Below are 13,605 nucleotides of genomic sequence, written 5' to 3'. Positions count from 1 at the left end.
GGGGGGGGGTTGGGTGGAGAAGACAGAGAATTGGGAGGGGGGGGGGGGGAGGTGGTGGAGACACAGATTGGGGGAGGGGTGGAAAGAGGCTCTCTTCATCCAAGTTCAGTTGCAATCAGCAGTCTAGTCCAAGCTGTCTTGTGAGCAGTTCAAAATCAGACCTGGGCCAGCCAGTTAGTCATGTGATTCACTTTTTAATCAAACTCCTGCATTTGTGGATTTCAAAGCTCTCGGTGGGGTGGGGGCGGCGTGGTGGGGGAGGTTTTAGTGCTGTCATTTACACTGACAAGATGTGGATCACCATTGCCCAGACCAATCTCTCTTAACTGAATCAGTAAGCAGTTCCCATTGTCTTTTCCTAGGCAATGGTCTCTTAGAATGCAAATTTTTTTTCCAGCTACTGCTGATCTCTTTACACAAGTCATCTCTCCACTCCAGAAACAGCTTAAAATTAATGTTCACGTGATGAAATTAATATGCCTCATTCTTGGCAGGTGGGTGCCTTCATGACAGTATATAAAGGTTAAACAGTCCCTCGAGCCTGTTCTGCCATTCAACTAGCTCACGGCTGATCTGCAACAACTCCATTCACCAGCCTTACTCAGTTAAAAAATCATCAATTTGTCTTCAAAAGTTCGATTAACCCAGCATCCACAGCTTTTCAGGGAAGGGGGGCAGGCGTTGTACATTTTACTCCTAAATAGCCTAGGTCTATTTTTAAGATTATGTTCTCTTATTCTGGATTCTCCCACCAGAAGAATTAGTTTCCACCTACCCTATTGAATCCCTTTCGCATTTTAAACATCTCGATTAGTTCAACCATCTGAACTCATGAGAATACAAGATAAGGTTCCATAACCTGCCCTTATAAATTAGCCCTGGTATCATTTTGGTGAATCTGCACTGTATGCCTTCCAAGGTCAAGGTGAATTCCTGTTCCCATCCACACAATTTATTGTACATCTTAACTTAGTGCCACCTGCAAATTTAGATATACAACTTCTGATTCCTTCAAGTCACAAGATTCTGGGTTCAAGTCCCACTTCAGGGCTTGAGCACAAATATCAAGGCTGACACTCCAGTGCAGTACTGAGGGAACGCTGCACTGTCAGAGGTGCCATCTTTCCAATGAGACGTTAAACAGAGGCCCCATCTGCCTGCTCAGGTCAATGTAGAACATCCCATGGCACTATTTTGAAAAGCGGGAGGCGGGGGGGGGGGGGGGGGGGGGGGGGTGGTTATCCCTGTTGTCTTGGCCAGTATTTATCCCTCAATCAACATCACAACAGTTAACTGGTGAATATCACATTGCTATTTGCGGGAGATTGCAGTGCACAATTTGGTTGCCACATTTCCTACATTACAAGAGTCGAAAATACTTGATTGGCTGTAAAGCGCTTTGAGATGCTCGATGGTCGTGAAAAGCGCTACACAAATACAAGTCTCCCCTTTTTTCACCCAAGTCATGAATAAATATGGTGAAAAGCCAAGGCTCCAATACGGAATCTTGGTCCATCCAGCCATTCCATAACAAAATGAAGATTTCACAATCAAAATACTGCTAAAAGTCATTTCCAAATTGTCGTATATTCATACTTTATATTGACTCGAGTTCTCAATCATGCCCAGATACCAAGAAATCCAATGTTAAGTTTTGGGATGGCAATTTAGGCTCTGCTAGTTGGGATCCTGCACAGTTGGCTTACTTCCTGACCACTCAAGGCCTCACCACCACCTGCATAGATGCAGCTGCAATAACACTCAAGAAACTCAATAACGCCTGCCACGATAGTCAATATCCAAACACCTTCTACCATAGGCTCATTGTGGCTGCAGTATGTATTATTTACAGAGTGCACTGCAGCAACTTACCAAACTTACCTCAAATGCATCTTTAAGACAATTGTTCTCCATCAAAGAGGACAAGAGCAGCAATATTAGGGGAACACCATTTCTTTCATGCACAATCTTAAAATGGACATCAACAGCTATCCCTTCACTGACAAGGTCAAAAATTTCAGAATTCCCTACTGAACACCATGATGGAAGCACCATCAGCATAAGGAATGCAGCAGTTTAAACAGAAGGCCCACCGCTATCTTTTCAGGACAAGAACGAACTAATAACGCAGAACAATTTTTTTTTTTTAAGTTGCTGGCATACTTATGCAGAATCTCATTTGTTACAACACAGGAGGTGGCCATTCGGCCAGTCTTGTCTACACCAACTCTCCGAAAGAGCAGTTTACCTAGTGCCACTCCATCTCACCATAAACCCGCACATTCTTCCTTTTCAGATAACAATCCAATTTGCTTTTGAATGCCTCGACTGAACCTGCCTCCATCACTCTCAGGCAGGGAATTCCAGATCCTAATCACTCTGAATGAAAAAGTTTTACATGTCGCTTTTGCTTCTTTTGCCAATCATCTTAAATCTGTGCTCTCTTGTTCTCAATCCCTCCACCATTGGGAAGTTTTTCCTCATCTACTCTGTCCAGACTCCTCCTAATTTTAAATACCTCTATCAAATCTCCTCTCAATCTTCTTCAAAGAAAACTGTCCCAACTTCTCCAATCTATCCACGTAACTGAAGCTCCTCATCCCTGGAACCATTCTCATGAACCTTTGCTGCACTCTCTCCAATGCCTGTACATCTTTTCTAACCTGCGGTGCCCAGAACTGGGCAATACTCCAGTTGAGGCCAAACCAGTGTTCTATACAAGTTTAACATAACTTCCTTGCTTTTGTACTCTATGCATCTATTAAATGAAGCCTAGGATGCTGTATGATCTATTAACCACTCCCTCAACCTGCCCTGCCACCTTCAATGATTTATGCACATATACACCCAGGTACCTCTGCTCCTGCACTGGTGTGTTTTTTTTCTGTGTATTGCAAATAACCAGTAACAGCTGGTTTGCGTTGATACAACTTCCAATATATTTTGTAATCATAGTTACTTAACAAATCATCTAGTAAATGTTAGACATGGGGTTTATTTTAACATTTTAAAATAACCTTAACTTTTTAAAGGTCATAAAAAGAAAAGTTGATGCTTGAATATTACCTGCAACCTTCAAGTAAGCTAGCTTGTTTAGTTTCACTTGTTTCATTCTGCTCTTCACCTTTTTTTATACTGGATTCTGGCTAAAAATAAAAAACACGGTCAAAACTCTGTACAATCACAAAGCGAAGCCATTACAAAAGCCACGTTTGCTGAATTACTCAGTCTTTACCTTAAACACACCTAAAAAATGCAATCAAAACATGTATCGCATTTTTATACAAAAGATCTTTTTACAATGCATCTCTTTTTGTATATTATGTTTACAATTGCAGAGGTCAGATTCATTCTCAAATGAACTGAAATTTAGTCTCCATTTGTCACTACTATCTGCCCACAGGATGTGTGCTGTCTCAAACAATGTAAATTGTGAATATAATTTAACTACAAACATTTACAAGCAGAGTCCCACAGATTATCACTACCCCCATTAATAACTTACTTTTTTTTTTACTGGTTTGCTCTTGCTTCATTTGCTATTTTATTCAAACTGATAAAACAAAGATACAGAAAAAAGAAAGCATACCTCTTTTACTGTAGAGTTTTTTCTGCGCCAAGAGAACCACCACCCACCAGTCTTTTTTGGCATCTTTTCCTTCACCAGCTTATCTATAGTAGCCTAAAGTGAATAGCAATAACCACTTAAGGATTAAGTAGTAAGAATATAGTTATGAATCATCAAAATCAATTCACATTAAGATTCTATACTTCTCCCCAAAAACATATTATCCTAATCTGATGATGGCTTAATATTTTATTACTTAGCTCAATGGCATCACTGTGTTCTTTTTAATTTTAAATGTGAAATCTACCACTATTTACGATTTAACACTGGTTTAGTTTCTTGCACACGTACACAAGTTAGGGAAACTCTCAAGGAAAAGACAAGCATGTTTATCGAAAATACCAGTTAAGTTGCCTTGAGAATTGCATCTGAAGCCATACTGTAGAAATAATCAATGATTTATAAAATGGACAATACCAGACAGCTCTGTTGGTTTATCAATTCATCCAGTCAGCAGCTTTAAAAATGTATGACCAGTCCACATGAAATTTTTTTTTTATATTGGTTCATGGGATATAAACATCACTGACAAGGCGGGCATTTATTGCCCATCCCCAATTGCCTTTGAGAAGAGGAGCTGCCTTCTTGAACCACTGCAGCCTATGTGGGGTAGGTGCACCCACAGTGCTGTCAAGGAAGGGAGTTCCAGGGTTTTGACCCAGCGACAGTGAAGGAATGGTGATATAGTTCCAAGTCAGGATGGTGCGGGGCTTGGAGGGGAACTTGCAGGTGGTGTCCCCATGCACTGCTACCCTTGTCCTTCTAGGTGGTAGAGGTTGCGGGTTTGGAAATGGCTGTCTAAGGAGCCTTGGTGCGTTGCATCTTGTAGATAGTACACACTGCTGCCACTGTGCGTTGGTGGTGAAGGGAGTAAATGTTTGTGAATGGGGTGCCAATCAAAGGGCCGTTTTGTGCTGGATGGTGTCGAGCTTCTTGGGTGATGTTGGAGCTGCACTCATCCAGGCAAATGGAGAGTATTCCATCACACTCCAGACTTGTACATGGTGGACAGGTTTTGGGGAGTCAGGAGGCAAGTTACTCGCTGCAGGATTCCTAGCCTCTGATCAGCTTAGTTCAGTTTCTGGTCAATGGTAACTCCCAGGATGTTGATAGTGGGGGATTCAGTGATCATAACGCCATTGAATGTCAAGGGGAGATGGTTAGATTCTAATTGGAGAGAGTCACTGCCTGGCATTTGTGTGGCGTGTTACGTGCCACTTATCAGCCCAAGCCTAGATATTGTCCAAGTCTTACCGCATTTCTACATGGACTGTTTCAGTATCTGGAAGAGTCATGAATGGTGCTGAACATTGTGCAATCAGCAAACATCCCCACTTCTGACCTTATGATTGAAGGAAGGTCATTGATGAAGCAGCTGAAGATGGTTGGGCCTTGGACATCTACCATAAGGAACTGCTAGTGATGTCCTGGAGCTGAGATGATTGACCTCCTAAAACCACAACCATCTTCCTTTTTGTTAGGCACGACTCCAATCAGTGAAGGGTTTTCCCCGATCCCCACTGACTCCAGTTTTGCTCGGGCTCCTTGATGCCACATTTGGTTAAATGCTGCCTTGATGTCAAGGGCAGTCATTCTCACCTCACGAGTTCAGCTCTTTTGTCCATGTTTGAACCAAGGCTGTAATGAGGTCAGGAGCTGAGTGGCCCTAGCGGAACCAAAACGAGGATAAGTGAGCAGGTTATTGCTAAGCAAGTGCCGTTTGACAGAACTGTCGACAACCCCTTCCATCACTTTATTGATGATTGAGAGTAGACTGATGAGGCGGTAATTGGCCGGGTTGGATTTGTCCTGCTTTTTGTGCACAGGAACTACCCGGGCAATCTTCCACATTGCCGGTTAGATGCTAATGTTGCAGTTGTATTGGAACAGCTTGGTTAGGGGCGCGGCTAGTTCTAGAGCATGTCTTCAGTACTATTGCCGAAATGTTTTCAGGGCCCATAGCCTTTGCAGTAACCAGTGCCTTCAGTCGTTTCTTGATATCACGTGGAGTGAACTGAATTGGCTGAAGACTGACATCTGTGATGCTGGGGACTTCAGGAGGAGGCCGAGATGGATCATCCACGCGGCACTTCCGGCTGAAGATCATCACAAATGCTTCAGCCTTATCTTTTGCACGGATGTGCAGAGCTCGCCCATCATTGAGAATGGGGAATAAAAACAAGAAATGCTGGAAATATTCAGCAAGTCTGGCAGCATCTGTGTTGTGAGAGAGAAGCAAAGTTAACATTTCAGGTCAGTGACCCTTCATCTGATGAAGGGTCACTGACCTGAAATATTAACTCGGCTTCTCTCTCTCCACACAGATGCTGCCAGACCTGAATATTTCCAGCATTTCTTGTTTTTATGTCAGATTCCCAGCATCTGCAGTATTTCGCTTTTATTGAGAATGGGGATATTTGTGGAGCCACCTCTTCCTTTCAGTTGTTTAATTGTCCACCACCGTGACTGCCAACCTGTTATCACCATAGATGTTGCCTGACCTGTTGAGTGTTTCCAGCATTTTCTGTATCTAAATTTCCAGCATCTGTTGTTGTTTCTTCAAAAGAGTGAGACAGGGCTCATGTAGGAAAGGAGAAGCAGTAAAGGAAGAATGTTCAGAAAATTGCATTACCTTCTGCCTTAAGATTGTATTAAGAGTTGCCTCTTTGCTGAATGGGTACATACATGAGATACATACTGAGCCATATAGAAGTCATCAAGTATTTCATTGCTGAGTCATACAGAGCTGGAAAGTCCCAGGATTGATCTCTGATCTATGCTGAATTACCTAATCTCAGTGAATGTAACAGTAATGGTATAACAGCTGGTCTCATTGTTAAAGAGTAAAGGAGAGAGTGAAGAAAAGAGGAGCAAAAAGGTTCCTGATCACTACTTATTAGGAACTGCAGTTGTGAATACCAAGTGAGGGAAGAGGAGACAGCAATACATGCCATAATCAATTCACCCACAAATCCTCATTATCTAAACTCAGATTAGTCAATTCAGCAGGACGTTGAAGAGCTGCTGGCACCCAAAGAACCATATTTTAGCATAGAGTGTCTTCAGGAGCAGAGGGGCAAGAAATAATTATTCTATCTATATAATTACGTACTTGGGAGATTGTTGTCATTTCTCAGAAGTATTAAATTGACTAATAATTATTGGAAAAGACAAATCACCTTGCAAACTCTAACCCTTTTGCTGAATCAGTTCAGCTTGCCAATTTAATAATGTGTACCTTAGGTAAATTCTTCTGAAAAGCTTGAATGCAGAGAATCATGGGTGCAGCGACTGCCCAGTTATAGTACCTATGAAAAACAAAATGTCTGGACTTTTATACTAGTATAAAGAAATCTACTCTTAAAATATTAATTTAACCTCCAATTTGCAATAATGTAACGGCCAGTTTTACCAAGTTGGACAATGATATCTATATTCTGGACAAATGTTGCTTTCTTTCTGCTTCAAAATTAATTCAGTGTAAAACACTTCAAACATTTTAATCTGATAATACGAACATACAAATTAGGAGGAGTAGGCCACTGGGCCCTTCAAGCCTGCTCTGCCATTCAATAAGTTCATGGCTGAACTGATTACTCCACATTTCCACCTACCCCCGATAACCTTCCAACCCCTTACTTATCAAGAATTAAGCTGACTCTCATCACAACTTGGAATTGGAAGCATAGGTATTGAGAGCACATGTTGGAGGCAAATAATGCATACTCCAATAGAAAACTCAGTCTGCCACTTTGAATTATTTACATCAGTGTTGTTAAATATGCTTGCCACTTGTCACATGTGGCAAATCAGCCCATGTGTGGTGAATTGATGCTGTTCATTTCTAAACACAACTCAGTATGGTATGGCTCTAAGTTACAGCAGTGGATATGAGTATCACTCGTTAGACCACTATTTGTCATCCATCCCTAATTGAGCAAGGAAGAATCAACGACATGCTGTTAGATAGGAGGCACATATCGGTTGAACTGCTACTACGTATCAGAATATAGTTCAGTTGTTGGGTTCTAGTGACCTGAAATCTGAAGTGCCACCTGCTCAAAGAAACGGTTTGTTACCTTCTCTGTTCCTGCTCGGAGTGCATCTAATGACAATACATATAGATCTGCAGGATTGCTCTGTGAAGTGCGGTGAAAGTAGGCTGGCCTTCAGAAGTACAGCGGTCCAATTGCTCTAGAAATTTCTTCGGGAATCTAGTGACATAGGTTTGACAAGGAACTTGGTTTTGTTCAGCTGATAGTTGGTGGTTCTCACAAAACAGTTGAGGTGCGTGAGCGATGGACAGCGCTGCATGGCTGCCAATGAGGGTTGAAATGTGCAGTTTTGGCAAGTGGGGGGGGGGGGGGGGGGGGCAGTGCAGCAACATGCAAATGTGTTCAGCCTTTGCCTGAACAGATCTGTTGAAACAAACGACTGAAAGGAAAAGGTAGCTATTGGCATCAAAAAGAGAGATTACAGGAGGTTGGCCATGAGCCAAAGCACTCTCAAATGTGCAGCTACAGAGCGCAAGCAAAGCTAGAGTCAAAGCGCATAAGCCAATACGTAGATATTTGCCTATTCTTTTCCCTCCCAAGTCTCCTAATATATCAACGCTAATAAAATTGAGAGAGTTTATAGAGTCACAGAGAGAGATACAGCACTGAAACAGGGCTTTTGACCCACCGGGTCTGTGCCGACCATCAACCACCCATTTATACTAATCCTACATTAATCCCATATTCCCGACCACATCCCTGCTATTCTCCTACCTACACTAGGGGCAATTTACAACGGCCAATTTACCTATCGACCTGCAAGTCTTTGGCTGTGGGAAGGAAACCGGAGCACCCAGCGGAAACCCACACAGTCACAGGGAGAACTTGCAAACTCTGCACAGGCAGGACCCAGAACCGAACCTGGGTCGCTAGAGCTGTGAGGCTGCGGTGCTAACCACTGCGCCACCCACTGGAGCACACTGTCAGAAGCAAAACACTTCAGTTAACAGATTGCCAACACCCTTTGAGTGTATACAGGAGGCTTTGCGAAACAGTTGGGTTACAAAACCCTTCTGAAACCGTTCTCCTGGCTCTGGCAGTGAGTGTATTAGTTTTGACTGTTGTCGGTATAAAACCTCAAACCTCTTTTCATATATTTTGTATCATGTGGCAAATATGGTAACCTGACTGCTTGCCAAACTTGCTGCATCAAAATCCTATTGGTCACAGATTTACAGTACTAAACAGCCATTTTAGGAATTCAAGATTTCTTTTATGGCAACAATTTTGAAATCAGAATTAGATTACCAGCACCTTGTGTCTTCTGATTATTGTGTTCAGAATGTTACATGTAGTGATAGATGCTCATGGGATTGCTGGCTTCCATTTAGTGTTTAGTCCAGAATTAGTCCAAAATCCACAAAGATAGACAATTAAATAAATGAAGCTTAATAAAAGTTAAGGATCACAGTATATAATTAGAGAAATTCAATATACAGCAGTTAAAAAACTCAGGATAGAACCAAGAAAGTTCCTGGAAAGCAGACATGCAAATAATCAGAATAGCTATACTATTACTAAAATAAAAACAGGAAATACAGCAATTATACAGCAGGTCACAGTACCTGCAAAGAGCAAAGACAGGTTTGGGTATAATTGTTCTCTTCTCTCAACAGCTGACTCACTGCATATTACAACAATTTTCTGTTTTCCTTACAGATTTTCAAAAATTGCAGAGGTTTTTTTATTTTTATTTCCCCAATATTAAATCAGGATAACACAATGTACTATCTGAAACTTGCATACAGATGATGTTGACCAATTTTCACAGGTTACTGGGAATTCAACAATTTTGTGAAAACAAATTTAAACAGCTGTATAACACAAAAGGCTCTTAAAATAAATAGTACATTGTTAGGGAGTTTATGAACTTACTTTTTATTGATTCCAATAACCAAATTTGGATCATCAATAATTCCAGGATTGTCAACCAGATCCTGATATGTGACCATGTGCTGCACAAATTTCCCTGTGGAACAGTTAATAAACAATTTTTAGAGTCTCAGCTGAGAAAGACTTTACCATGCATGTAAAAGAATTTGGCATTAACATCTTAAATTCTTAAAAAAACAAGCTAAATGACCAATCAGAATTCACCAACTGATCAGATGATGTACAACAGTGCAATCAACGTAGCTCCAAAGGGGGAAAAAGAAAATCAGCGTGATTTGTTCTTTTGGTGACTGCTTGTTCATTTATTGTTGCTCTCCTGTTAATCAACATATTGATAACAAACAGTCCATTCTCTCATATTCAAATTTAAATTGTGTTTAAGTGATTATAGATACTCTGTAGCAACAGTTGGAACACAGGATGCACAGTAGCTTCATGAAGTTTCTATATAATTTTTAAAAGTATATATTTTGTAGACTGAACCCAAATATGAGTAGGTAAACTGCAATTGTTTTTTTTTTAAATGCAGTGGTTAATAATGTGCTTTATGAATCCAGGTCAACTACGTTCATGGCAAAATTAGTTATCTCTTGGTACAGCCTTTACATTTTTTCCCCTACAAATGAACCAAGTCATAAATTATCACTGAATTATCGTTGCATCGCCTGTCGCTGTTCTACACCAATTAATGAGGCAGAAAGCTTTGAAACCAGGCAGTTTAGAAAACTTTTGCATAAATTGCAAATGAAAACAGCATTGCACCAATGCTCATTTCACATTTGTACCTGTGCCTAATAATGCAATAAATCAAAAAAAAATTGAAGTAACAGTGCATCATGCCTCAAAGAGTTTTCAGACATCATGTTAGCTAAAGGCAACACAGAGTATTTAAGTACCAACATACAGCAAACACATTTTTAAAAAAACATTTTTAAAGACAAATGGAAGAAAAACAATATCCTGAGTGATCCCTAGCCATGCAGAATTGTTAACATATCCAGGGCAACTCAAAATAATGTTAGCATTTTCCAAATACAAACTACTAACAGAAACTAGCAATCAAATAAATGTCGTATAATGATCTTTTAAGCCTTTGTACTCCAGTTCACTTTACCTTGGGAAATCTCATTGTTATCACTGAGACCACCACAAAGAGAGAGATTTACATCTGGTAGTTCGCTAGCCGAATCAGACAGATATTCCGTGCCACTATCTGCAGCTGCACTTCCTACTGATTGTGGAGATTGAGACTCTGAATGTGTACCGGGTTCATTCAACTGCTTAGAACCGGAATCCTGTTCACTGAAAAGGAAGCAACAGCAGTTAAGTCCATAGCAAATAAAATTACATTCCATATATTATTTTGCTGAAATGACATTACACATCAAATCAGCAAATTCAATTATACAGCATCGCATGGTAATATTTAGATTACGCCAATCTGATTACATACATCCTATACCTGTGGGGTCAACATCATTAAATGCCGAAAAGATGAGAGCTATGTTATAAATGGGGTACAATACTGCTACGTACTCATTGTGCATCCTTTGACTACCCTTCAAAAGAAACCAAAACAGCCAACAGCAGACCAAACCTGGACTACTAGATCCTATTTCCATGGTACTAGATTAGTTTGCATTGGTTCTTCACCTTTCATTGTTCAAATTAGTGTTGAAAGTCTGTCAACTGCAAAGCGCTCAGTAATAGAGAACCTGAACCCATCAGAAAGTTGATATTTTCCATCTCCGAGGAACACATGTAGGCCTCCCCAAGCTCGGTACCCATTCTTGCTCCAATGCTTTTTGACATATTTAAAGATGGTCTAGCAACTTCCAGGCATCAGGAGACAGACTTCAAAAAGAACAACTTTACAACTTGTATTTATACAGTGTCTTTAACATAATAAAGCATTGCAAGGCTCATCGCAGGAGCATTATAAAGCAAAATTTAACACCAAGCCACATTAGGTCAGATAACGTAAGAAATAGGAGCTGGAGTAGGACATTTGATCCTTCAAGCCTGTTCTGGCATTCAGCAAGATGGCTGATCTTCTACCTCAACTCCACCTTCCTGCACTATCAGCACAGTATCACAGATGGCCAAAAGCTTGGTCAAAGAGGCAGGTTTTAAGAAGCATCTTAACTGAGGAAGGAAAGGTAGACAAGTGGAGAGGTTTAAGGAGGGAATTCCAGAGCTTAGGACCTAGCAGCTGAAGGCACAGCCACCCATTGTACAGCAATTAAAATCGGGATTGCTCAAGAGGTCAGAATTAGAGGGGCACAAAGGGTTGTGGGGCTACAGGAGATTACAGAGATAGGGAGGATCAAGGCCATGGAGGGATTTGAAAACAAGGATGAGAATTTTGAAAACCGCGTTGTTGCTTAAACAGAAGTCAATGTAGCTCAGCAAGCACATGGGTGAACAGTGCTGGGTGCGAATAAATAAGATATGACAGCCATTAGTGAATGTAGAAAAATGTGAAGACTTAAGACCAGTGTGGGAACTCGGGAACGGGCCTCTGTGTAGCTGCAATACAGTTGTGAAACTGCACATACGCTGAACGGCAGCTCATATAAAAGGACTTCCCAGACTGCACAAGGCTGACCCCAAGGCGACTGAATGGCTAAAGCATGTACAATTTCTACCAATGCCCTTAACACTTCTCATTTTTGACTGATAGTTTGCGTTTTGATTTAGATTTTTTCCCAGGTTTTATTCTAACATTTCTACATTCACAAGTAATAATTTATAGGAAAAGTGCTAAACATACAAGACCCAATAACTAGGTGAGTTTTGCTAAAACAGCAAGACAATTTTGATTTGCAACTTACAACTGCAGATGCAGTAAGTTCTTCAATTCTTTCTTTCTGTGCTTCATTCACTAAAATTTTTTGTTTGCTCTCTCTCTGCTGTTATTTACAAGTGTTACAACCGAGGCAGGAGGAATGCACTATTAATTCAGTCCCACTTCTCCACAGGTCACAGCATAGCAATAAATGTTCCCATTTACCAAGGAACAGCCAATTAGATGTTCTATTTGTTCCCAGAATAAAGCACACCAACCAGGTTTCTTCAAATCAACAAAATTAATTATAACACTAAGCTTTAACCAATAATATGAAAAGAAATTAAAACTCCTTATTCTCCCTAGCCGCCCCCCACCCACCAAAAAAACGGTTAACAGGGGGGGGGGAGGAAGAATTTTGGTGTACACCTGTTTCATAAGAAAAAAAATAATTAAAAAAATTTAGTTTGTCACAATCTGGTAGAAAATTCTTCAGTTTGGTGAGGTGTCCCAGAGTTGAATAGTTGGATGCTACTCAAAGTTTTTCCAGGTGAGTTGATGAACTGTTTGTGATGGATAGGTGTTCAGGAAATTCAACTGCAGCAGGCTTCACATAAGGCCTTACATCAGGGGTGTAGCAACAGGTCTGCCTAGATCTTACAGCAGCAGGATAGCAGTAGATTTCTTCAGATTTCAGGATTTCTTAAAACACAGGAGGCAACAGGAACCACACCTGATGCAGTGATTCTTCAGAGACAGTAGGCAATAGGAATCTGCCACCTTTGAAATACAGGGTTTCCTTTCCAGAGAGAGTTCACACTTGTCTGGGTCTCCCTCTCTGATCTCCAGGCAGGTCAAAAACAAATTTCAAATGCCTGCTTTTTGTCCAACTCGCTGTTTTTTCAAAGAAGGTCCAAAGTGAAACCAAAACATTCCTGAACAGGTCACATGTACAGACATAGAGTTTCTTGCCATTCAAAGTGCAGCTCTGAGAGGACACACCACTTGCTTGTTTCCTTGAAATGACAGGCTTTCTTGCCCTTGTTTACAAATTCAGCTTTTTGCAGGCGTCTCAATGTCCACTGTAAAATCCTTTTTCAGTTTTTAAAAACACACAGAATTCTAAGTTTTTAATACAAACAAAGTCTTGTAACACAAGTTCTCCATTTCGAAGCTAATTATTCAAAATAAATTTAATAATCTCAGCAGGTAGCCTGTCTGATCAACTTAACTGTCAGTAC

At 40.7% G+C, this 13,605-nt stretch overlaps 1 protein-coding gene across 4 annotated transcripts in view; it reads right to left on the bottom strand.

Moving 5' to 3' along the window:
• LOC137378213 (phosphatidate phosphatase LPIN2-like) overlaps positions 1-13,605 on the bottom strand; it is a 90,110-nt gene that overhangs the window by 25,310 nt on the left and 51,195 nt on the right. For all 4 annotated transcript variants that reach the window (XM_068048413.1, XM_068048410.1, XM_068048411.1 and 1 more), the window contains 5 exons: positions 10,691-10,878; positions 9,559-9,652; positions 6,867-6,936; positions 3,590-3,682; positions 3,067-3,146 (listed from right to left, as the gene is read on the bottom strand). In XM_068048413.1, coding sequence (XP_067904514.1) covers positions 3,067-3,146; positions 3,590-3,682; positions 6,867-6,936; positions 9,559-9,652; positions 10,691-10,878 — 525 coding nt within the window. The remainder of the gene's footprint in view (positions 1-3,066; positions 3,147-3,589; positions 3,683-6,866; positions 6,937-9,558; positions 9,653-10,690; positions 10,879-13,605) is intronic.

The sequence above is a fragment of the Heterodontus francisci genome, chromosome 16, assembly GCF_036365525.1.
Source record: "Heterodontus francisci isolate sHetFra1 chromosome 16, sHetFra1.hap1, whole genome shotgun sequence".
NCBI lineage: Eukaryota > Metazoa > Chordata > Chondrichthyes > Heterodontiformes > Heterodontidae > Heterodontus > Heterodontus francisci.
The sequence above is the reverse complement of the archived record's forward strand: the minus strand, read 5'-3'. Positions and strand labels throughout refer to the sequence as shown.